This window comes from Pezoporus occidentalis, unplaced genomic scaffold (genome assembly GCF_034315485.1).
Source record: "Pezoporus occidentalis ecotype Australia unplaced genomic scaffold, CSIRO_AGI_Poc_V1 ctg56, whole genome shotgun sequence".
In the NCBI taxonomy this organism is placed as follows: domain Eukaryota; kingdom Metazoa; phylum Chordata; class Aves; order Psittaciformes; family Psittacidae; genus Pezoporus; species Pezoporus occidentalis.
Window position 1 is genome coordinate 970163 of NW_026915899.1, and position 26754 is coordinate 996916.

The window sequence follows — 26754 nt, forward strand, 5'->3', positions numbered from 1 at the left end:
TAGACTCAAGAACTAACCTAAGGTCTAATTTCTAGTTAAAACCAACTACCTATAGTTGCTTAAAAGTTCTTATCACTTGTTTCAGAACTAGGGGAAAAAAAAGCCCTGTGAACAGAAGTAAAAGCTATGCTAAAAGTTACCTTCTCTGAAAAGAAAATCCCAAAGATGTTCTATAAAATTGCAAGATTTCCAAACTCAGTAGAGAACATAAAGTATAAATATAGACCTGATCTGCATTTTAAATAATATGCATAAGATCAACTTTCAGATGTTCACAGGCCAGAGCATTATTTCAATCCACTTTATTTTCGCAGCAGATATGCTATGTCAACCACCAGAGAGCGAAGATTACCTTATTTACATGGCTATAGTTTCTTTTAAAATTCAAGACTGGTCAGCGCAATAAAAGTTAACTAGTTATAAAATTCGCTGCTTTAGAATGTAATTTGCAGCTCACAATAGTTATTCTTCTTTGCAGCGTTCACCATCTAATGAATTCAAGTATGTGTCCAGCCCTACACAGGTCAGAGTACATAAGCGCAAGCTCCCTGTAGACATCTATGAACTCATTTATTTTATTATGAGCTCATTTATTTATTTCTTTATACCCTGCACTGAAGCAACATAAACTTGACACAGTGATGCTTTCCCACTGCACCCTATATGAGAACACTGTGGGAGGTTCTCCAAGAAGCATACTATTCGGTATTAAGGATAAAAATATCCTTGATCATGAGGTAGGTTAAGGTGTGGTCCAAGTGCTCATGCTAAATAAAGGGGAGTGAATTTTCCAGATGTATAGAGGAATTGCTTATAGCAACATAACAAATGAAAAAGTCTTCAGTATGTGGAAAGGTTGCTTGTATTTATTTGCAGAGGACTTTGAAACCCAGATTTCTAATTGGCATTTTAAAAGAGGATAAAACAAGAGTCAAGAAGGAAGAAAGAATGAAGAAGGCCTCATACATTAACATCCCCTTAGGTGTAAAAAAAAATCTGCAGCAGAGAGCACCTGAGTAACATTAATGTCATACCAAACATTTTTACTGGGAGATATGTATGTGTTTCAGGAATATTGTTTTCAGTATGCAGTACCCCAAAAGACAAGAATAATAATAAATAAATACTAAACTAGATTGGAATTCAGGAAAATCCTTCATCTAACATCAATAACAAAGAACCAGGCGACTTAAGCTTTCTTCAAGAAAGTTGATGCTTACATCCCCGTAACTGCAAGGATAGCAACACTAATCAGTGACAGCCAATTCTTCTACAATACTGACCAAGTACTGCAAGACAACTACATTTTTTTGGGATCAGAAATCAAAAGGATTTCAGAGTAAGTCTCCAGGGAAAGTAAAACCTGCAGTGCAGGAGAACATATGGTGCACTCCCACCCTCCTTGCTGGTACCTCCTACTCCAGCACACATTCCTGCCCAAATGCATATACATTTTAGCTTTGCTCACATACAGTGCTGGAGAAGGGAGGAAGAAAGACTGAGAGCAGTTCAGCTCCCAGCTTCCCTTCTTCCCCACTCCTGAAAGGGAAGAGTTGCACAAAAATAAGCACCATCTGAGCTCTGGAGAAGGAATACAAACCAGTACCCAACAGCCATTGTTGCACCTTTTTTGACTGCATGCTGTACAATCAAAAAGAGCAGAATAAAAATACAAGCACTGCCCATCTAGCTTTCAGCGTGGGCACACGCTTCCATGCTTACATTCCTGAAGACTAACAGGGGCAGCAACAGTAGTACACGATCCAGCATGGTTCAGCAACCAGAGTACAAGTCGTGTATTTTGGCATAAAGTAATTCTGGCTAGATTAAACAAAACACAGTCATGGCCGTCTTTGGTGCTATATCTGTATTACACTGTAGAGATGCTCTAAAACGTGTGCGCGGGTACTTCCCAAGTAGTCTTGCTTTCCCAACAGCATTCACCGAGGAATTCACCACTCCCTGCTGTGTTACTAAAGTCTTTCACCCTGGAAAGTACAGCATATTACAGGAAAAACTACATCTCTGAAAATGAATCGGGTGGACCTGCAAAAATCTGCACATTTGGATCTCTGCCATGAGATGTCTTCAAAAATTACTACACTTTCCTTTCTTCTGCAGTTCCAACGTGTTTACTCAACAGAAATGCTGGACCTGCCTCAGTATTTAAATTACAGATTATTCAAGTAATTGCACAAACAATCTTCACTGCATTGTACATAAAGAAATACCACTCTTTGTTAAAGAGCTCGTAAAAGGGTTGCTACCAAAATTATATGAAGTCCATTTAATGAAAACGTGAGAACTTCTATCACATTGTAAAACTGGTTCAAGTTTCAAGAAAGGTAAGATAAAAATTTAATTTAATCAGTTTAATAAAATACCAGAAATGTATAAACTGTTATGAAATCTAGAAAATTGAGCAGCAAAGTCAATGTCTCCCTTTTGTGTTGTCTTTGGCTGCATTTTACGCTATTTGTTGCAGCGTCTTGTTTCCTTTAAAATTCAGACTAGCAAACATAAAGCAGCACCTTGTCAGAAGAAAAACAGTACAAGAGAAAATGACAGTTTAGGTAGTGATGGATTCTCTGGGAAAGGCAAAGAAAGAGGTCATGGAGCAAAAATATTTATGGAAAATCAGACACAGATTTCAGGTAGTAAAAGCTTAATGACTTTAAAGATTAAACTATTTTCAGTTCTAAGTACGTACAGCACATATCTGTAGTGATGTTATTGTTTACTTAAGTTAATTCTACCTCTTGCCAAGGAATTTTAAGATATTAAAATAGCCAACAATTCCCCATTAGGTATTAGAATTTCAGCCAAAACCATTACTAAACACTTGTATTACTGTACACATCACATTAATACTACATGAATTATTGAAAACCAATTAAATATGCATGTGTCTATCCAAAGAGGTTTTTCTTCAAAACATTTTCTTCTGCTTTCTGCTATTTTCAATATTTGCTTAAAGTCAGTGCTTTTTAGCCTATGCCGCACATCAACTAATTACAAATTCCTTGCACCACAGTGTACTACCTGCCACCAAAGCAAGGGAAAAGGGAAGACTGTTTCACGCTTCATTTGCTACTTACAGCATCTCACTGGGGCTACCTACTTTGCAGCCTGGCAAAAACTACTGTGTGGAACACGTCCAGCAGACATGCAATTAACAGCCAAGAACCCTAAGAGATGATCAACAGGAAACATCACCCTCTTGGCCCAGCCACCCAAAGCCCTGAGCCAACACCTCCTTCAGCAGGGTGCAGAGGACACTAACAGCAAAGGAGGTGGCAGTTCCTGGTACTGCTGTGCTCACCTGAGCCATGGGTGACCCACAGGAGCATTCCAGACACAAATACAGGGCTCTCAGAAGGCAGGTGGTGGGTTCAGCTGGGGTCACAGTTTGGAAATCAATAGAGGTATGACAGCAAGATGGACAGTGTGAGGGGACTTCTTGATCTGGATGCTTCTAAAGGCATTCTGAGGCCTATGGAAATGGAAGTATAACGGTATCCTGCTGAAGGATGGAGAAAGATAGGACTGGCACTATGCTCTAATCCTGAACACATACACGCCTAGGTACTGCAATAGAAGTTGCTGTCATTGCCATCACCCCAGTGGAGGTAGTCAGGAAATTCAAATGTGGGAAACAGTGAATGTCTCATTTCTCAGTTCTCTCCTTTCATGTGATTTGAGGAGAAAAAAAATAAATCCAAAGGACAGGAAAAAAATGTTCTCTAACCTGAGCCTAATTAGATTTGCAGGTTACATTGAAACCGTAACCTGAATCATAGTCCCTCATATATTGTGACAAAATATCTCCCAATACTGCTTCCTCACAAAGAGGAAATAATTTTATTCATTTTGTTTGTTTTACTAACAGACACTTCATAATTTCTGTATCTAGTTCATAATAAACCTTCAACTTTGTAAGGACCAAATCTTTTCTGGAGCAATACTCCAAATCTGACCCTGAATATTGCAGAGTTTGTCAGAAGTGGATACGAAGCCAAATGCAGGTGAGGACACTGCATTTAAAAAAATGTTATTTTCATATGGCAGAGGAAAAAGCATTTTATGAAATGGGGCCAGTTAAAAGGGGTCAGTGTTGCCTAATTTTAAAGCATAGAAACTTTCAAATTCAAATATTTTGTTAAGAAGCTTCCTGCTTACTTCTTGTCATTCAAAACTTCCCTGTATTCACCCACCTGTGAAGTTTGCCAATACCTGCCTAAACCACCTACTACACAGCTTGTGAGGAATTTCCTAAAAGATGCTGCTAAAGTGCAAACCAGAACCATTAATAAAAGACAATCACTATTCAGAAACTAACATGTGACACAGCATCCTCTGCACCTTTACAACAGTAAATTATATTCTAATACTGAGCAGGAAAGCCCTAGATATTACTTTTATTTGAAACTCCTATTTTCAAAATGTTGCTATTAAACTTGCCCATATGTTTCAATAAATACAGCTCTCATGAGTCTTCTATATTAATGGTAGCTGAAAATAATCTTGGAATACAGATATTTGAAAAAGTTACTATTTGAACTACATTAGCACAGTGCACCTCCACAGACTAACACCATGTTTCACTGTAAAGTGACACTATCGCAAGTTAATTTGCTACTTCTTCCTTGTTTTGCTCCATTTTAGTTTTTGCCTTTTTTCTTTTGTGCTTTCAGCACCATCCTGATTTCCACAGATAAAATGTTTTAAAGATCAAGTATCTTAAATGCTGGAGTTATAACAGATAAAAAGAGCCCGAGTACTGAACAGTCAGTCACACACTATCATTTCTATCTGTATTCATTATGCTTCAGGTTACAGGCACTTAGATTCTTACTGTTTTTTTAACAAGGTCTCCATGTTTTCCCACTATATGACTATTGAAGTTACATATCCATTCATCTCAAACAGAGGTATATTTTAAATCTTAACGTTTTTACACTCAAAGCTTATCTTATCAGCAACATGACCTGTTAGGAAAGAGATGTCAAACATCTAATACAACAAGTACTGCTACAGCAAGGAAGTTTCTTTGCCTGTTCCTAGATTAGCACCTTTGGCCATAGTCACCCGTATAACACACTTCATATTCCACTAAAGTTTTGTTGTCTTTTCTTTCTGGCTACATAAAGTTTTCTTGTGTTGTACAAATGGTTCCAACGAGAAAATATACCTACACTGTGCAACACAGTCAGATGAAGCAATAGCTGGAGATGAAATTTAGAGATGGCTAACAACACAGATTTTTTATGTTGTTGTAAAATGTTTAAAGAGGCATTAACACAGAAATAAGTAATGATTTCTCTTTTCCTACAGATCTGGAAATACTTTTTGCACCTCTATAATAAAACACAGAGCTAACACCTGAAGAATTATGCACAGAAACATGTCAAAATACTTTTATTTTTATTATTGTTGTTACTACTGCTACTAAAAACATTTTAATATGTGTTATGCCAATATTCCACCTTTCTTTTTTTATGCACACTTGTAGCACTTATATGGAGAGGTTGAAAGCTGCAAAATAAAAGTGAACTATATTGAGGCCAGACATGCGTTTTTAGCTATTCCAAGATTCAAAACATTCTATCATCTGTTCCTATGGAAACTGAAAGGATATTCTAGGTTATATCAGTATCAGACGATTATGTTGCAGAGAAATCTGTGGTTTATTTTAATCCACAGTTCAGAGGTATAAACTCATGCTTAAGTGTTTAGCTTGGCGATTCTGAATTACTTAAGCATGGTTAACACTTCAGTTCTGTTAGATGATACTTTAAGATAAAAAGACCTCTTTTTTAGGCCAGGATAGTAAAGGAAAAACTTCTTCATAAGGTTTGGTTAATCCCTGTGAAATTTACTATTCAGATGTACGATATAAGTAACATGTACTTGGAAGATATTTTTTGGTTGTTAGGTGAACAGTACTTTGCTATACCACATCTTAATAGAATAGTTCAAGGAAGAAGTAATTTAGATTTATCAAAAACTCCTTCAGTAATGCTATGCACCAGATGGCCAGATGAAGGAATCTGATTTAGCAAGTTAACGAGATCACGAAAACCATAACCATAATATTGAAGATGAAAAATAAAACTGAATAATGCAACATGAGTATGTTTCTGTCACAAAGAAACTTAAAGGTTAGGGTAGAGTAAAACTTATAAAGACATATACACATCAAAAATTCTCTATATGCATACAGAGCTATTGTAAAAGAAAAAAGGATGCAGTATAAGCTAGTAGGATTTTAATTAAACAGACTCAAATCTTTTGCAACAAACGCAAATATGACAGCTATAACATTTGAAACAGGTCTTCTCTATCTACATTAGAATTACAAAAAGCAGTAAAATGGGTGGCTACTGTGAATTTAAATGAAAAGCTTTGGATCTCATCCTTTGTCTTCACTAAGCAAAACTAGATGATTTAGAGTTAACTATAGCTACCACCCTCACCCTATGCCAAAAGTAGCAAGCAGGTTCAAATTTTCCTTTTTTGAGGATAATCCTTCAGTCTTCTTACGCTAGATTCAAGTAATTGACTTCAAACTGAATAATCAAAAATGCCTTCCATTTCTATATTATATTGTAGACAATCACTTCATTATGAAATAGCTGTCTCAGTCTAGTTTCCATCATGATCTCCTCCTGGGAATCAAGATTGTGGAATAATAAGGAAACATAGCATTTGCTGCCTAAAGTGTACTATACTGGTTAAATTTTTGACAGTGATGAGGTTAAAATTCCAAATTCTGGCTTTCAAACTAGAAATAAATGTCAGAACAAAAAAAAAAAAAAAAAGAAAAAGAAGAAAAAGAAAAAAGCAATGACTACTCTTTAAGTTAAAAAAAAAGTAACTGTATACTCTGGGTAGCATTTCAAGTCTAGGTTTTCCAGACTTTTTATGAGAGTAACAAACAGTATGTGGATAAAAAGCTGACTGGTTGTGTGCCGAACTGGAGGGGTTCTTTTCTCATGTTTTCCTACTTTATTTGCTATTACAATGATAATTTTGTAATTATGCGTACATACTGAGTTATGCCCATGTACATAACAGCAATCGACTCCATGGACATCCTGAAGTTCACAAGAGCTCATATTATTTAAAGGGCATAACAAAATACAATAATATGTAGAAGCCGCAAAATGCAGGCCTAAACATCCAGAAGTTAAATTCTTTTGACTAGCACAGTACATCAGTGTGGGCAACATAACACAGCCCAAGCTAGATGAACTAAATAGAAACAGTAAGAGGCCCACTACACAACTGCGAGGCACACAAATTGACATTCTCCTATGACATTAGACTTCCTTCTGCAGTCAAGCAATTCTCCATGGAGCCAACAACTTTAGAAAACACATTCATAGAACACAACCCGTTTTACTATAAAACATTCAAATCTGAAGATAACACAAAGCTAGCAGGCATACTGTGGTTTAAATCAAAGTGTTAAAACACCATAAACTCATCTAGAAAAAATTATGCTTCAGTGAAAGATATATTCTTCCTGAACTATGAAAGACAGAAAATGAGAAACTCAAGATTAGAGTACCTTGCCCAGACAGTAGCGCTGCAAGGCAAGAGCCACCCATGACTCTGTCAGTAATAATTAGAAGTAACTCAAGAATGGAACACTATCACGTTTTTTGCAAGTTTCATTTAAAAAAGTGAAAAACAGAGCCCAATGCCAGCCATTTCTAATATGTGGATATCTCAAACACCTCCAAGTGCATTTGCACAACCAGAAAATGCTGCCACAGGATACTATTAAGATCCTTAACATTAGATTAAACATTTCCCTGTCAAGGATTTAAGACTAATTTCACCAAACTTGCTGTAACACTGCAAGTTTTACTACATAAGCACTCAGCTCAGAGGGTCCTAAAATGAAATGAATCATGCAATGTCTTGATAATTGGAAAAATGGTCAATTATGTGCATATTTTCCCTTCAATCCCTTGGGGATAACAAAGACCTATTGTTAGGGATCCTTAACATGATATTAAATGCTATTCTATGAAAGATTTCAGATTAATTCTGCCAATTTTGCCATAATATTGAAAGATATACTACACAAGCACCCAGCTTAAAGAACCCTGAACTGAGATAAATAAGGCAACTCCTGGGTAATCACCTCCAGACAACTAGTTAATTATGCAGATACCATATCCTCCCATCACTTTTCTCAGGCACTAAGAAGTGTTAGTCAAGAACAATTATGCACATACATGTAGTTAGTAATTTTTTAATATGAAAAAACTGTACTTGTTCCAGAGATGACAACTTAGAGGAAAAGTTCATTATGAAAAAGAATGCAAACCAGAACAATTCACAAAACAAATTTAACTCTGTGAGTTGTAATATGAAAATTCAAAATGCCCTTAAATATGCTCAAAGGGTCAACAGTATAAAGATGTTACACTGAAATAAATTGAGACATTTTTTGTTGAGACTGTACTGTTTACACAGTTTAGGATTTATTTTTGTTAGTTGGTTGGGTTTTTTTTCCTCTTCTTTATTCTATGAGGCTATAATTAGTAAATAAATAAAAAAAGAGCTCTGTATTAAAAAAACCTGCAGACACAATTTAACATTCTTTTGAACAAAGGGTAGTTATTACACTTACACCTGCTTTTGCTTTCTCTAACACGATCAGGAAATTTTACTACATGATCAGCAGAACAATTTCAGTGACTTACCAGTGAATTTAACTCTCTCCAGATCCATGTTATGCAGGAAAAGTAATTTGCCCACACCTTAAATAAGGTAAACTGGGCAACGAACATTACATAATTTACTCAAAAACCTTCCTTAAAAAAAGTAGTGAGACATCTATAGATCACCCCAGGAGACAAAGAAAACCTTTTACTATCTGTGGTTAAACTGTGTTTAATGTGCAAACCCAAGGAAATCTGAGGTATATTGTCATCTCGACACCATGCCTTGTTTGACCTAAACGGATATTTTATATTTTATAATTTAATCAATCTTTAATGATACCATTGCCCTCACCACCTATATCCTAACTAATTACTGAAGTCTGTCACAGTAAAGTCAAAACTAAGAGCACAGGTTCCTAACCCATTTAACACATATAAGTACATACATGCAAAAATCCATTCTTCTTATGCAGAGGAGACCCGTAACTGTTGCTAAAGCAGTGAACCCAGCACAGAACAGGGCTACCTCTTCGGAGGAGTAAAGATGGAGGAGATGGATATGCACCTTTTTTATGCACACACAAAACCTGGCTCCCAACGCTACCAACCTTACCACTACCTGATGAAACTAAGTTTGGGTATCCCAAAGTTCCATACTAAGCATGACAATGCATAGCAGAAAGGGCTTGACGTGTGAGCTAAGTTGCAGAGGTTTTTTTTGTACAGCATCCACAACAGTCTCTCTCAAAACTGTTCTATCTGGAATTGACCTATGGTAATCTTAAAACTTTTTTCTTGTTCCAAGTAATTTCTTATTATTTAGATCTGCTTTATACTGCAGATATACTGCTGTTGAATAAAGAGGTGAAGTGGAGTCAAGAGAAAATCTAGAGTTCTCAGGCTAGGGTTCATCCTATGAGCAAAAGAAATGCTGGGGATGCTTCAGGAAGTTGCACAATGAAGACATAGCTCTTTTTTTCTTTTTAAAGCAGAAAACATTGCTGTCTCTCATCTTAGAATGGTGGCTTTATTAAAGTTCTCGATGCATCTCTGTTAAAGCAGCCTCTCTTGCTTTCTACACTACCTGCCATTAACCCACTTACAGACTGAAGGAAAGCTAGCAAGGATTTCAGGACTACACAGAATCAATCAATTTTCCTGACAATGTTTTGTGGCTCAAGAAAGAGAATCAGTTTGTGCTATGTACACCAGGAGTGCCTAAAAAACCATACATGACAATAAAGAACATCCCAGTAGCCAGTGGTACCTCTGCTTGATCGGGTTTGCTATTAGTTGTATTACTTTTGTCTACAAGAGCAAAGAGAGAGAATGTGTAGAGAGTGCCTGCACTGGTCTGGTGAAGGGAAGGTGCACAATGGGCAGGGCACAAGCAACCCAGGAGGTTCGTCGATTGTGTGGAAGACAACTTCCTTCTGCAAGTGACAGAGGAGCTGACAAGGAGAGGTGCCGTGCTTGACCTCCTGCTCACCAACAGGGAACGGCTCATTGGAAATGTGACGCTCCAGGGCAGCCTTGGTTGCAGCGACGGATGGTTGAGTTTGAGATCCTCAGAACAGGCAGCAAGCTCACTGCACTGGACTGCATGAGAGCAGACTTTGACCTCTTCAGGAACCTGCTTAGTAAGGTTAAATGGCATACAGCCCTAGAGCACAGGGGGGCTCAAGACTCTTAGTTGATATTCAAGGATCACCTGCTACAAGCTCAGGAGTGTTGCATCCCAACCAGAAGGAAGTGCAGCAGGGGGGCCAGTCAGGTGAAGTTCCCAATGACTGGAAAAAGGGAAATATAACCCCCATTTTCAAGAAGGGGAAAATGGATGACCCAGGGAACTACAGACCAGTCAGTCTCACCTCTGTGCCTGGCAAAATCTTGGAGCACATTCTCCTGGAACGCATGCTAAGGCACATGAAAAACAACGAGGTGCTTGGTGACAGCCAGCATGGCTTCACTAAGGGGAAATCCTGCCTGACCTGGCGGCCTTCTATGATGGGGCTACAGAACTGATGGACAGGGGTAGAGCAGTTGATGTCATCTACCTGGACTTGTGCAAAGCGTTCGACACTGTCCCACACGACATCCTTGTCTCTAAATTGGAGAGACATCAATTTGATGGGTGGACCACTCGGTGGATAAAGAACTGGCTGGATGGCCGCACGCAAAGAGTTGTGGTCAATGGCTCAATGTCCAGCTGGAGACCAGTAACGAGTGGTGTCCCTCAGGGATCGGTGTTGGGACCGGTCTTGTTCAACATCTTGGTTGCTGAACATGGACAGTGGGATTGAGTGAGCTCTCAGCAAGTTTGCTGATGACACCAAGCTGTGTGGCTCGGTTGATAACGCTGGAGGGAAGGAATGCCATCCAGAGGGACCTTGACACGCTTGTGAGGTGGGCTGATGCCAACCTCATGAAGTTTAACCATGCCAAGTGCAAGGTCCTACACCTGGGTCGGAGCAATCCCAGGCACAGCTACAGGTTGGGCAGAGAAGAGATTCAGAGCAGCCCTGTGGAGAAGGACTTGGGGGTGCTGGTTGATGAGAAAATGAACATGAGCTGGCTTCAGTGTGTGCTTGCAGCCCAGAAAGCCAACTGTATCCTGGGCTGCATCAAAAGGAGCGTGACCAGCAGGTTGAAGGAGGTGATCCTGCCCCTCTACTCTGCTCTCGTGAGACCTCACCTGGAGTATTGTGTGCAGTTCTGGTGTCCTCAACATAAAATGGACATGGAACTGTTGCAACAAGTCCAGAGGAGGGCCACGAGGATGATCAGGGGACTAGAGTACCTCCCATATGAAGACAGGCTGAGAAAGTAGGGGTTGTTCAGCCTGGAGAAGAGAAGGCTGTGTGGAGACCTCATAGCAGCCTTCCAGTATCTGAAGGGGCCCTATAAGGATGCTGGGGATGGACTATTCATTAAGGATTGTAGTGATAGGATGGGGTGTAATGGGTTCAAACTTAAACAGGGGAAGTTTAGATTGGATATAAGGAAGAAGTTCTTCACTGTAAGGGTGGTGAGGCACTGGAATGGGTTGCTCAAGGAAGCTGTGAATGCTCCATCCCTGGCGGTGTTCAAGACCAGGTTGGAGAGCTTTGGGTGACATGGCTTAGTGTGAGGTGTCCCTGCCCATGGTCCTTAAGGTCCTTTCCAACCCTAACTATTATATAATTTTATGATTCTAAGTATCTGCTTTCATGTGCTACTGGCCATTATTTGAGGGAACCCAGGCACGGCTTACTAGAAAGACTTACACATCATTAAATAAGTAATCAAAACAACAAAAACAGTTTCTTATATAAACAAAGGTGATATATCAAAGTGTTGAAAGGGGCAGTTTAAAATTCTTAGCTCTATTCTTTTTGTCAGAGTAACTTCTAGCTGAATTCTAAACGCAGCATTCACCAACTTCTAATGACTTCTGCTTAAAAGGAGATACTTTATAGTTTTAGGGGTTTTATATATTTCCATTTCCTGCTTCTCTTCGAGGTGGACAGTGAAATACTCTCAAATGGGGACATAAGACTAATATTCTTCTTAAGGCATTGCTGAAAAGTGCTAGATGAAATACTGTTATGCACACAACTGATCTCATGTATTATTTACACAGCAGATCAAAACTAAGGTGAAAACTAAAACTGCAATTGCAAATATAAATACTAAGGAACTGAAGAACTACGTGTATAAATACAGGTACACTGATCACAAAGGTACATAATTAGCTACCACAAAACAGCCCATATGAGGAAATTAGCTAGCAGGAAAACAGCCCATATGAGCAATTCTGTGTTACAAAACACAGAGGAATCCCATGTCCTCTTATGAGCAATCTCAGAGTTTGGAAGGTATAAATGTAAATAAATGTACATGTAAATGGAAATGTAAAACACAGAGCTACAATATTAAGAATCAAAGACACACTATCTCATAGTCATATTTCAAATTCTTGATTTCTTGGGCAATACCTGCATATTTTCTGAAGCACACTATTTTTCCAACATTAAATCCACGAAGCATATCCAACAACAAACCTGTGAAGCATATCCCAACACCCCTTCATGAAAACATCCCCACTTCTGATAATGTTCTTCCAAACAATCTTCCATTTGCTGGAAACAGGCCCCTGGCTAAAGCACAACAGGCATATACTTTAATAATCTCTTGATTACCTGGATACAGCCTGAAACACCTAATAAATCTGCCTATTTTTCAAGTGTAGTGGGACTGATTTCCCCAGGGTTTCTTTGTCAGATCCATTTTAGTACTTAATATGAAGAGAAAATTATCTGAGAAGGTCAAATCTGACATGAAAAACTAGAAGTACACACAGATGAAGACTTCTGCCACATTTAAAATAAATGTACATTTGCTTTTTCTTAGGCCCTATCTTTGTTCAGTCTTTATTTAACAGTGCATATGCTTCATAGCTTGTAACAAGCTTGATAACATACTCAAATAGCCAGGACTTTCAACATTTGAATAGTAATTAAGTAAAAAACGGGATGCTATTTTTTTCCTACCATTTTGCTATCAGTAAATAATCAAAGGTATTTACCACATGACTTCTTATTGCAGAAAATTACTTGAAAAGAAATTTCTAAACAAAAGCTTGAGACACAGATAATTTTAATCCCCAATTATCTAACCAAGTTAATTTAATGAAGAAGTTTTCCATTCTGCCTATGTTCTATTTTCATGTCAACTATCAACAGTACAAATAATTGCTGTATTGACTTACAGGTAAGCTTAACCACTGGTAACAAACAGCATAAAAATCTCTTGCTCTAGTCCTCTTTGTTCTTTACTTTAAAACCAAAATTTGATAGGAACTTGTACTAGATTTTTGCTCTCACTGTAGTAACAGGGATTTAAAACACATTTTTTTAAAGAATGCAAAAAAGTATAGGCAAAAGAACATGAATTTTTTAAAAGGCAAGAAGACAGCACTAATGATACTACAAATAGTTAAATAACAGACATAGCCAGATTATTAAAAATGTAGATAATTACATTTAATATGGATGGATGTAATTATGCATATTCATTTTCATATTCCCTACAGTGAATATTTACATCAAAGTTTAAACCACCCTTCAAAGTTCTAAAAGGAAATCTTATAAAATGCTTCAACATACTACTGCACAACCTGAAACTGCAACTAAATGCAGTTCAAAGAAACTGCATTTTTTCAGATGTATCTATAAAGTGTGGCAATACTGGCAATGTAATATACTGGGCATAATGCAGTGTCCTATCATTCATCAAGCTTTTATCACAGAATTTAGTGCTGAAGACTTCAGATCACCACCTACTTTCTCTCAAATTTCAGGGTCAGATCCTGCAAATTTTGCAGGATCCAAAACCAAAATACAATTTTTATTCTTGCAAATATTGTAGAAGGATGGTTTTGACAATTTCTTTGGATAGTCTCATGTGTGAGAATTTCTCACGTAAGATTTCTTTCATATTTAATCTCCATTAGACAATGCTGTACAAAACAAAGGAAAACAAGGTCAAAGATATTTTTGCACTTCACTATTGAAAGGAAGTAAAGAAGAAAGGGTATTTTACCTGAGTCTCCACACCTTGCTCAAGCAACCTTTTAGCCTGGTTTTCCACCTCAATCCGAGCTCTTGCAATAAAAAGCAAGTCATTTTCAATTACTTCTATTCCAGAGAGATCTATGCCTTGAGAAAGGTAATCTATAAAAGCAACAAAACACCGATAAGGATGATGTAGGATAATGGAACATCTTAAACATACTCAAACACTTAGAATTCACAGTTAGTTCCAAGGGATATTTTTACATACAACAGTTGACAACAGAGTACATCAAAGTAATGCATTATACTAGAAAAAATGAAAATCAGAACATTATTACTCAAGAAAACCTGGATTTTTGGTACAATGAATTTACTCCACCGCACTTCTCTTAGACCCAGACATTGCTGAAGAAGTGCAAAGCATGAGTTCTAGGAACACCAGTCAGAGGGCAGGAAGACGCAAGAGGTCATCTCCTTGTCCCAGAGGATTAACCAGGTAATTAAACTTCTCTAACCAAATATTTGAATAAGCATAATTTGCTCCAAGATCTGAAATTCCAGATGTATTACACAGGAATAGATTTAAACTACATTTCATCTATTTAAATTGCACTTCTAAACATCTGGTATCAAACATGGAAAAAAGGCAAGAAAAGAAAACTTAAAAAAAAAAAAATCACAGAAACATCACAATATTTATTATCATTGTTGAAACCAGAGTCAGTAGGACAGCTACAGACTAGTGGACAGGACTGGTGACTGCAACAAGAAAATCTGTTTAAACTCAACTTTTGTCACTGGCTATGCAGATCTGGACAAATCACTTCATCTTTCACTAATAACTGCTTATTAATGAGAACACTTCAACATGTAGAAAACCAACACTTCATCTCCCTTTATCAAAGGAGGCTTCAATCTGTGACATCCCTTCTCCCAGAAAAATTAACTTTCTTTTAAAAGGAGTGACACTGTAATGCCAGCTCTTTGGACTATTTAGGCTTTTCACGTGGGACAATTTTAGTTATGAAACACAACTAAGGGTTTCAAAAAAAAAGATTTTCATGCTCCCTGAGGTCCCTGACCTCTATGTTCCCTCCTCTTGGCTCTTTGCTTGATCTTGCACTTCTGCCCTAACCTAACTGGTGACCTGTTCTTGATAGAAGGACTGGAGAATGGATGCCTCTTTCCAGATGTCTTTAATTTCTTTGTGACACTCACTTGGGATGCAACAAATGTATATTCAGTTTCCTTCAGGCTAATGAAGATTTAAGCTTATATTGGGCTACAACTCAAATCATTAAAACATTATGCAATTACATCCATAACTATTGCACACTTTTGCAAATCAAGCCAACTACGGCCACTGCTCTGAAATCCGTGTTTCTGGAATATGGAAAGCACAACCTGAGAACACCTACTGCTTCAGGCTCCTCCAAAAACAGATGCACCTCTCCACTTAAAATTACAACATAAATCAGGTGTGAACTGGATGATTAAATTTATAAAATGAACATGTCTGGGTACCTTAGATTAGATCTGCAGAGAAATGTAAAAGCAGCCTAGAAAACTATGCTACTGCTTATCTCCAAGATATGCAGGACTATTCTCCTTTACACAGGTCTCAGCATTTTGCTCAATCAAGCAGGTCATCCACTGCTTCCTTTGAAAGAACCAATAAACCCAACAAAACAATGGCCAAGGCATTTCACCCAGTGTCAGATACTTCTTCATAAAACAACATCGCACTATTTCCATTTACAACCAACCCACTATGACTTCTTAATAATGTTATCTTCCTTTTATGTCCTCCTAGTACGTTTATTAAGACACAGACCTAAATTCCAACAAAGCTGACTGACCTTTTAATTCTTCGCCACATAAGTTTTCACCTTAGTAGCCAATTATTTTTGTTTATTCACAATAAACTAATCTAAGCATCAGATTAAATTTAGCAACCACATGTTCACAACTGAACACAAAATTCCAAGTGAGTCACTTCACAGCTAGGCAGAGAACATCCCCATACCTGCAGATGAAAAACACCAAAAAGAATGAAGATGCAGAAACAGAAACAAAAAGTTTAGAGAAATACTGCACAAAGCTTAGTAAGTCATAAAGGAAATCAACTCTCTCAACAGTACAGTCTGTCAAAATAGGCTTTAGCCTACTAAGAATAGGCCTGAAAATGCTTTTGTCTGTATGCATTTGTTTAAAAATGGATCAGAGAAGTCAAAGGACAGCCGAGCAGCACGACAGCACACCTCATGCTGCACAGGCTGTTAACGAAGCCCTGTATCCAGGCATGCTTACAAAGCTGCTTTTGCTAGGGGCTACAGCAACCACACTTACCCATTACTTCGCTGCAACTTTTTGCTGTGACTAAGCTGAATAACTGCAGGTGGCCTTGCATCAGAACCTATTAAGACTAATATTAAACCTCCACTAACTTCAATTACTAATTTCAATGAACAAGTGTCTTGAATGCAGAGACTAGTTTTCTGACCCCTTCCTCTCAGCTGCACAGGGAAAAAAAGTGTGAAGAGCTTAGCGCATGGGAAGTCTACTGCCATAGTGAACTCTGAAGAAATTTCTTGGCAACATGAAATTAAAAAGGGTGCAAATATCACCAAAGACTTATATAGCCCACAAATACAAGATCTGCTGTGGAGTTCACTTATGTCATAAAATCGTATTCTGCAACCCCAGGCTGCTTAAACAAACTGAAATTAAAATATGGTTCTGATCTCCTAAATGCACAAAAAAATCTGTGGAAGAGAACTAAACAAGACACTGTTTCTCCCTGCTGCATTTTATCTCAAAATCTAAATTCAGCCATTTCAAGTGCTAAAAATCTAATCTTTCTGATGTTTTTAAGAAAGGAACAGAAAGACCATGCTGTTTTGGCTTCTCCAGATACCTCCATCTGTGCCTTAGACTGGCAGCCACCTCCTGCTGAACTGCCAAAATCTGCAGCTTTGTTTCAAATTTTCTGCAATCCTAACAAAATTAGGACAATTGCTTGAGGACAATGCATTTCAGCAGGACCTCAAAACAGAGGGTATTTCTGCAAGTTCCGTGGTTAGATATCCTGCTATGCATGCTCCCAGTTGCTGTTCTAACCAGTAGGAAAGCCTAGCAATCATACTTTACTGCTTACAGAAGAAAAGCAGTTTTCGTAAGGACAGCAGGTTTACAGCAGAAACACCTGCAAGTGCTGTCCTTCCATTCTTATGCAAGAGCGGAAGCTGCAGCACAGGCAGGGTGCGCACCTTTTGATTGTTTTTATTGTCTAAGCAGACAATATTAGAAAACTCTACACTTGAGTATTCTCAAGAGTGATGCTGCTATCACAGAGAGCACAATGAAGCCAAGCAGGAGGGCAGTTGACAAATGGGGGCCGAGATCATAGGCAGAACCACAGTGCCTTTGGGATCCAGTTTATTTAAAACAGCGCAGAAGAACTCACACATTCCAACCTGACAATTTTAGTTAGTAAAGAAACCACGTCATGTGAAATACAATGAAGATACTCCTAGTTACTAACTAAGGTGCTTGTTACTAAGCTTCAGGTGCTTGTGCAATCCTTACTTTGTTTCTTGCCATGCAGTCAGTCGATAACACTATGGTCACAATCAGAGGTGAGGGTGACATGGGTTGTAAAGTACTTGTGTCTTCTTAGGAATCAAGCACACACAAGGGCTTATCTTCCAGTTAGCTCAGACTCGGCAGACTGGGGCCGAGTTTAAATTTGTCAGCTCTCCTGCTTTAACCTTAAAGCCCTAGAGTAAAACTAATACTACGTTAGCTGTAAGAGATTTAGTGAATACAGCATTTATAACTGCCATTCTACCTTATCAGATTTAAAAAGCACATATTTAATATTTTGGTAACCTTGAGAAGACTTGTGCTTTAAATGAATTAGAACCTAAGTATCTTATGACATCTCATGCCAGGGCCAGATGCAGTTGGACAGGCATTGCCCTCACACCAGCATGGCATGCAGCCTCGTTGCTCCAGCCACTTCTGCTCAGTGGAACCAGAGAGAAAATCTGAGGAGGGAGCTACAGTCCTGTAGCCACTCCACTACCTCCCATCCTCAGGTAACTGTTAACTCTTTACATAGGTTCATAAAAACAAAAGCAAATCCTCAACTCTCCCATAAAGTGTTAGTATTGCTTCCACCTTATTAAGCTTGGAAAGCACAGCTGGAAATGACTTTTTAAGGACTTAAAACACAGATTGCCGGCTGAATCCTCTTCTTGAACAAAAATACTGTATGTCAAGTCAGAATACACTGAGCCCTAGGAATCAGTGACATTTATAACCTACCTCTGCCTAACAAAGGGTATTTCTTCTTTGTATTTCTTCAAGGAAAAATATTTCTGTCATTCCAATTCAAAATGTTATTGATTTACTAAATGTAAACAGTTTCTCTAATCTACTGGCCGAGATGCTTAAAAATGCATTTTTCAAACCCAGTTAGTTATGTAAGCAGAGTTTAACAGACAGCAATAAATCCGATATGCACACAGTGCACGAGGCAGAAAAACAATACTTTGAGCAACAAGGTTAGCTTTTCTTAATCTAAGTGACTCAACAACATGGACTCTTTCTATTATGTAATCTCATTTTTTGACCTCTGTACGCAATGAAGACAGGGAAAAAAAACCTTTTTAGTACTATATTAAAGTATGTTTTGTAAAAAAGATAGCTATGAAGCTAGCACCCCTATGAGCTCCACAAAAACCTGTATTATGCTCTTCATTTAGTCTGAGTTGCTTGTGAGCTTTTGTTAGAACTAGAGAATCAACAGAAGTCTACCGAGGACAGTCAGGTGCACTAACAAAGAGGAAACCAGGACAGCCAGTAATAAACCAATGTGATTAGACTGCATCACTCAAGAGGCTACTTGAGCCAAATGAGAAATCCTTCCATGCTCTGAGACGTAACCTCAGTAATGCTAATAAACTGGGGGAAAAATGATATTAGAAGAGCTGAAGTGGATTCCCTAGGAGCAAACACCTCAGATCAGCACCACGACCTCAATACATAACTATCAAGATTCCGATGACACATTCAGAGGTCTTTCATTAGACATGGGGGAGTGGAAATAAAGGAAATTAAGCCATTCCTGAAATTCTAAATAAAATCACAATCATAAAATCATAGATTTTTATTTCCCTGTTTGGGGCTTATTTCTTTTGCATGGATCAGTTGTTTTATCTTGCTTCTGCAGTCTCAGTTGCAGAAAATGTTGTTGATATCTGTACCTTAAGGCCATCCTTTTTTCATAATGAAGAAAGATTAGAATTCTGGAAGAAACTACTAAAATTCCAAAAAGTCAACAGGTATGAAATGAGACCCAAGAGTTCTGCTAGGATTTAAGTACGCAGAACAGGAGAGGCTACCAAAACATGAAAACATGATTTATTACTAAATAGTACTGAAGACTGCTACAGTGCAAACATTACAGTGCATAGAGCACAGCATTCGTACAGAAAATGTCTCTCAAGGTTAACTTAAGCATCAGAACAAATTGGTTGAAACTGTCCATTAGAAATGGCATATTACAAATAAAGAACTTCAAAATGGAGTAAAACTTCAATGTTATTAGTACTTAGAGCTGATCTGAGTGCAGGCTGCCCTGAACAGAACGTTCTCTAATTTCCACCTCTGTGCCCTGAACCTGCTAGCCTGCTCTTTCACTGCAGCCCCACCTCCAAGTCTTAGCACTCATGAGAGTTTTTTGAGTTAGCTTTCATCTAAAGGAATTCTCTCAACTGGTGCAGGATGCAGACACATAAGAGCATATGGAGAGAACAGAAACTCACAGGCAGGATACAACTTCCCCTACTTGGTGGAAGCTTGTGTGCTTTGGTAGAAGATGCTCATGAAACTGAATCTAAACTGCTATTTGCAATACTTATTTCTGCCACACAAAATTAGAAGGGACTGGACAGATATTGTAAAATCATACAAAATCTTTAATGAGGGAGAATTCTCAGTAATGCTAATCAGCTTCAGTTTTTAAAAGGGTTATTAAACATTCAGTCTTTGGTCCTACAGAAGTGCCTAGATACAAGCACAAAAAAAACAGTGTATTGATTTGTTAGAACTGCTGAGGACCCATCTGAATTTTTCCCATATGCTTATAAAGTAATTCAAAGGAATTTACTAATTCAAATGGGCCACAAATCTAATCCAGCATGGAAACTTCCATGGTCCTAATGGAAATGGCAGTTATAGCCCTAGCTACTGAAAAGCAAGGATGAGATTCTGTTTGCCTCACTTGTACCTGAACCAACAACCCAGGATGCTGCTGGGCCTGAACTGTTTAGTTTTATCAATGCAGGTAATACAAAACTAAAAACAGTCTTAGAACAGAGCCTGAGATCCCAACATCTCAGCAAAGACCCAACGCTCACTCTTTGGTGAAAGCAACCTAATGTTTTATATTACATCTTTATTCTCTAAGTGGAATAGGCAACACCCTAACTTAAAGAATAGTCTATTTCTTGGAGGCACTTGTATCTTCCATGCAACTGATGCATAGAGCAGGTGGGGAACGGCAAGAGCAGGCACATTTGTATGTCTTCAAGCTGGAAGATGGTGCCTCCAAAAAGAACCTTTCCCCGTGTTCTAATTGGACTAATTCTCCACACACAGGCTGAAATGACTGCCTCACACTCTGTATCAGGCACCAAAATACTTGCTCAAGCAAGGCTTATATTAGGGTTTTAAATCAAGTGAAATGGATTCCTCTACAGTTACTATGAAACAATACCTTACAGCCAGGTTATCCAACATGAGCTCCTCACAAAAAGATGTTTATTCCTATGAAAACCACACAGATTAAGTTGCCTTGCAAAGTATTCAAACTAAGAATGTCACTGCTCTATATTATGTACTGTATGCAATATGCTATATATTTTATATATAAATAAAACTAGTAATCTATGTATTTACAAATCTATTAATATTTAAATTATTAATTTTCATTTTTTCTGCAGGTGTTATGAATTCACTACTAAAGAGGAGGAAAAATTTATTTCTAAAATGCCAGTTACTTACAAAACTCCTGCTCTCTGCTTCCTTTTCCTACAGGACAGGATTCCTGCAAATATTTCCTTTCCTTAGTGAAACAAGACTAAAATCTCTCTCTGTCGCTAAAATGAAATTAAGTTCCTGTGAAAACTGATCTTTATTTAACCAATTTCTACCATCTTAAAAATTAACTATTCATATGCATAATACATAAGGCTTCATTTTTTAGCTGAAGGTAATATCAACTGAGGCAAAACTGCCCTGCTGGAGCCGGAAACGAGTGGGGCCAGTGGTGCTGTATTTCTGTTTGCTTTCTCAGACAGCACGTTAACACACCCTTGCTGTTTAAGTCCAGGAAAGGAAATAGAATGTATTAGATAACCCTGTATAGTTTCTGACAGCTGTCCCTAGTGAAGGGAAACATTAAAAATAAAACAAAGCAAAACACTTCTCAGTTTTTCATCAACAATCACATGCCAAGACTGGTTTCATTTTAGAGAAATGAGGTCAACAGTACCAAAACCAAACCAGTGCAAAGCACATGATTCAAAGAAAGGAAAACCTGAATCACTCATTTAAACACAGACAATTATGTCATACTGCAAAACAGACCTGTCATCTATATTGTATCATTACAGAATGGTTTGGGTCAAAGGGGCATTTAAAGATCATCTAGTCCAACACCCCTACCATGGACAAGGACAACTGTCCTGATACCATGCTGATCAAAGCCCTGTCCAACCTGACCTTGAACATTTCCAATGATGAAGCATTAACTTACCTGATTAAAGCTTTGCTTCAGAAGAAAATTAGGAATTCGGTAGATCACATAGGTATGAAATAATTGAATTTCTTCTAGCATGTTCAAACAAAGGGAAAGCTTTTAGGTGTAGAAGCAGGTTGGAATAAGAAGGAATGAGTTGTTGTCCTGCACTTGGGATCATCTTTGCTTCCTCCAAATGATTTTTGCTGATTTTTGTAAAGAACACGGTTTGTGTAAAAATATTTAGTAGGGCTTTAATGTAATCTATGACCAATCCTATTCAGAGAGGAGACTTGCCATTTCTTTCCAGACTGCATGCATAAAACTAAAAAAACACACCCAAAGTTGACAGCAATACTGGAGGAGCACTGAGGAAGACCAACTAGTTATTTTTAACGTTATATTAAAGCTGCATTTAAATTGTCTTGATGGAAGAGTTAATTCCTGCTGCTCCCTGAGCTGGAAATCAGATGTCAGGCGGGATCTAGAATTGATGGAAATGAGTTTGGTATCTATTTTTATCATCATCACTGACTTAACAATGAGCACCATATTTTGGAGACATTACTGTGAAAATGCCATGATTCAGAAAATAGCTTAACACACCAAGACAAACATTACTTAGGTCTAATCACAAGTTATACCACACTACTCCCACATTCACTTAAGCCTAAAGCAAGAGCTGCTGAATCCCTGTAAGGTTCCCCCACCAACGCACCATTAGATCCCCCGACTCAACCCTCCCCTCACCCCTGAACACTCACAACCTTGCATAACCACAACCTGCCAAACCTACCACTTTCTATTTTGCCCACCATCTCCTCTACTCCCTGGACTGCCAGGCTCAAAGGGCAGTGGGCAGTGACTCCACATCTAGCTTGTGCTGGTCAGCCTTGAGGCTGGTACTGTTTAATATCAGCGTTAGGAACCTGGGCGATGGCACGAAATTAACCCTCTGCGAGTTCATGGGTGACAGCAATTTGAGGATGTGCTCAGTACCCTGGAAGGCAGAGCTGCCATCCTGAAGAACCTCCACAACTCTGACAGACAGATGGAAACATCATGAAGTTCAACAAAAGCAAATTCAGCCCTGTTCACCTTGGGTGCCATGACCCTATGCATCCTAACAGGTCAGGTGCTCACTGGCTGGAAAGAAGCTTTGTAGAAAAGGACACAGTGGTGTAAAGCAACATAAATCAGCAGTATGTCCTTGTGGCAGAGGCAGCCGACTGGGTGTAGCTAGCGTGTAGCCAGTAGATTGAAGGAAGTGATGATTATTATTATTATTTGGCACTTTTAGGGCCACTGTACTCACTGTCTCCCAGAATGACTGACAAACTGGAGTGAGTCCAACAGGGAACCACCAAGACTGAACATGAGGAGAGGCTGAGAACTGTGTTTGTTGACACAGAAAAAAGATGTTTAAGAAAGGATGTAACTACTGTCATCTGCTGCTTAACGGGTGGTCAGCAGAAGACAGAGCCAGACTTCTCTCAGAGGTGCACAAAGACAGGACAAGAAGCAAGAGATGGAAGCTACATCATAGGAAATTCTAATTAGATATCTGGGGAGTGCACTGTATTTGGGTACTGTACGCCTTACCCATGGAGGGTATTAACTCACAGGAATGCACGGTTTATGTTTTAATAAAATTCAAATTGGTAAAGCATGAAACATTAAGATCTAGAACTCTAAAAGATCACCCTGAGCTTCTTAAGCCTTCCCTCAAAACAAGCTAATTTGAGAAACTTCCTCAAGAGCTCCCAAAACATTTTTAGTAACTAAAACTGCATTTTGTCTAAATAATCTGTGATAAGATACTCCCAAAGAACTGTAACATTCATGCCATTCAGCAGCAGCATTTGGATGGAGCTGAAACCAAATCCACCCTAAATATTCTATATCTATTCAAAAGAAAACTCCTTACACCAATACCTATATATTACAAGACCCTAACACATCACAAAACCAAAACCAGTATCTTTATCATTTACAAAGTCCACATTTCAGTCTGATAATTAAGGTTGTTCTTCAGTAAAAATAAACAGAAAAAGAACCCCACTTCTCCATAATAAATTCACTGAAGTTTAATTTAGAAGCTGCACAGATAAGGAAGGAACTGCTCTTTGGATATATGTGGACTTTCAAAATCAAAATTATTGTGGCAACAAAGCAATGATACCTCTGCAAGTCAATACTCCTCTTGAGCTTTTTGTTGAGGTAAAAATAAAGAATGTAGCCAGTAAAAAGCTAGTTGTCCTATTTCTGTTTTGAACAGACTTCATAACATCACAGATGCAAAGCAAAGTGTACAGCACATGTGAAAAAGATGGAAACAGAAAGGGGGACAGAAAGGTATAATGTAGAACAGGAGAGATATGCAGCCCAAGTGGGGAACTACTAAATAAATGAACTTACAGGTTGAAAATGATGAGAATCGTAGTACGGTCAAACATAAGATGCAGAAAACTATGAAGGAATGTAGCTTGTGAAAGAATACCAATATAAATCAGTTTGTACAGTTTGGTCTTACTACTCCATGAGATTAATTTAGTGCCATCATCTGCTTTCCACCTTGACAATTTCCTCTCCACCTAAGCCCATACCTTTGCACTGCTTGCTCATTACCAATGCCAACAGCATTTCTGCTCAAATTTCAGGAGGACATCCAAGACTGGAAAACAAATGGGTGAATAAAACTTGTTTTTAATAAATTTAAAGCAGACATTAAACAGGATTTTTATTGTCAGTGAAAAAAATCATAAAATCCAAAGAGGTGAACAATAAGCAGTCCTTGAAATGGTGCACCACATCAGTATATAAAATGAAGCAGGATGAAAAGAAATGTATTCTCGTATCTGCAAGAGATAATTACATTGAAAATATATTGCAATTGTATCATACACCCATGTAAAGAAATTATGCCCTTCTAACTGTATTACTGGAGTGGCTGAAGAAAACCATCTCTTTCCCAAATAAAGACAAGGACTCATCTAAATGAAGGTATATGATTTTGTCTTTCTCTTATTTGCTTCGGTAACTAAAGCCATGAAAGCAAGCAAAATAGTTATGAGTAGAGGGATGGAAAAGATAACAAATTTACATGTTGGCAGCTTTTAAATATTATTGATATGTTATCATTCAATAGCTAGGTAGAAGTCCTTAATATAGAGCATTATGTAAAGGTACTGTGACTCAGTTTCCATCAGTACCATCCCATGTTGCAATAGGCATAGGCAATGATAAAAGAAAGTGAAGGAAAATGGATGATGTGTTTCAAAAAACTTAGTCAAAAATAACTTCTTTCAAACATCCCACCAGTTGCTGAGACATCAAATTAGCTGACTCTTAACTGAATCAGTGCCCTCAAAGCAGGGCACAAGAGATGTTGGTTCACTTGTGTGTTTTAAGTCACAATGTTAATGGTTAATGACCTAATTCTTGAATACTTTCCTATCTTGACAAAGGTATACATGGACAGTTACAGACTTAAAATGTACAAGTCTACAAGTACTGAGTGGGTTACTTCTAGCTGTACTTCATTTTTTCACTCCAGTGAGATATATCCTACATTTTTTGAGGTTTCATCATTATTTTTGCACTAAAACATGCATCCAAAAATGTCAGTTTGTACATGAGAGAACATGGATCACTTCTAATGCATGCTTGTAAATGCCAGCAGATACTTTAAGATCAGTAGAGCTACAGCACTGTAAAATCGATTTAATAACTCATGTTGCTATCTTGGCCCCTGGATAAGGGGAAATACTACTTTTTTCTTTAATATAAGCTGTAAATATTTCTTTCATATTCCTCTCTCCTTATGGGTCCCTCCTGCCACTTTTCAACACCCACCATTCACCCCTTTCATACTTACACCTTCAGGAAAACATTTCTAAAAAAGCAGAACTGCGTTTTCCTTAGCATCAGCTTTGTTAACTCCCTCGGTACTTTTGGATAAATGTAATTTTTGTGTTTAATAAATGCATATTTAATTCCTCCCACCTCTTTCTTGGCATACCATCAATAACTTCCTGCAATTAGCTGCAGATTTACTTGATTTTATCATCTTTACAGTCAACAGATGTTGCACAGGCTATAAATCACCCAGGTTTCATGTACCTCACATACTCTGTGGGAGAACAAAGTGAACCTTGTATTATCCAGAGTGCTTCTGTAGACAACTTGTATAAAACAAAATTGCAAAACATTGTGCAATATATCTGATCTCCTACAGACAAGCCTTTTTAAATTTAGAGATCAGCCTATTGCAGAAACCTGCCCAGTCTGCCAGAATTCTTGCCAGTTCTTCTCGCAGTAACAAAACTTAGCAACAGTACTAAAAGATGGGCAAGAAAAGAATGCTGCTTGAAAGCCAAACTTAACAGTGTTCAGATTCCAAATACTTGCATTTGAAGTTAGCCTCTACAGATGCTTGTCTTTTGACCTTGCAGTAGAAATATAAAGTATTTAACCCTGACACAAAGACTGACAGCAGTTATGTCTTCTGATGCTTTGATACTTTCTATCTCAAGCAATTTGGATAGTGAAACTGAAAAAAACAAATAACTTTAAACACCGCCACCATCCCCTGACAATTTGTTGCAGTTACTAAAAAAGTTATATAGACACAAATTGGTGAAACACAACTCTCACCCTCAGCACTTATTGTAATGTTTAGCTGTACCTGCAACAACAAGAATGCAAAGAA

At 38.0% G+C, this 26754-nt stretch overlaps 1 protein-coding gene across 2 annotated transcripts in view; it reads right to left on the reverse strand.

Annotated features, from left to right (window-relative positions):
• COG5 (component of oligomeric golgi complex 5) overlaps positions 1-26754 on the reverse strand; it is a 192077-nt gene that overhangs the window by 98192 nt on the left and 67131 nt on the right. For both annotated transcript variants that reach the window (XM_062638283.1, XM_062638282.1), the window contains exon 7: positions 14265-14395. In XM_062638283.1, coding sequence (XP_062494267.1) covers positions 14265-14395 — 131 coding nt within the window. The remainder of the gene's footprint in view (positions 1-14264; positions 14396-26754) is intronic.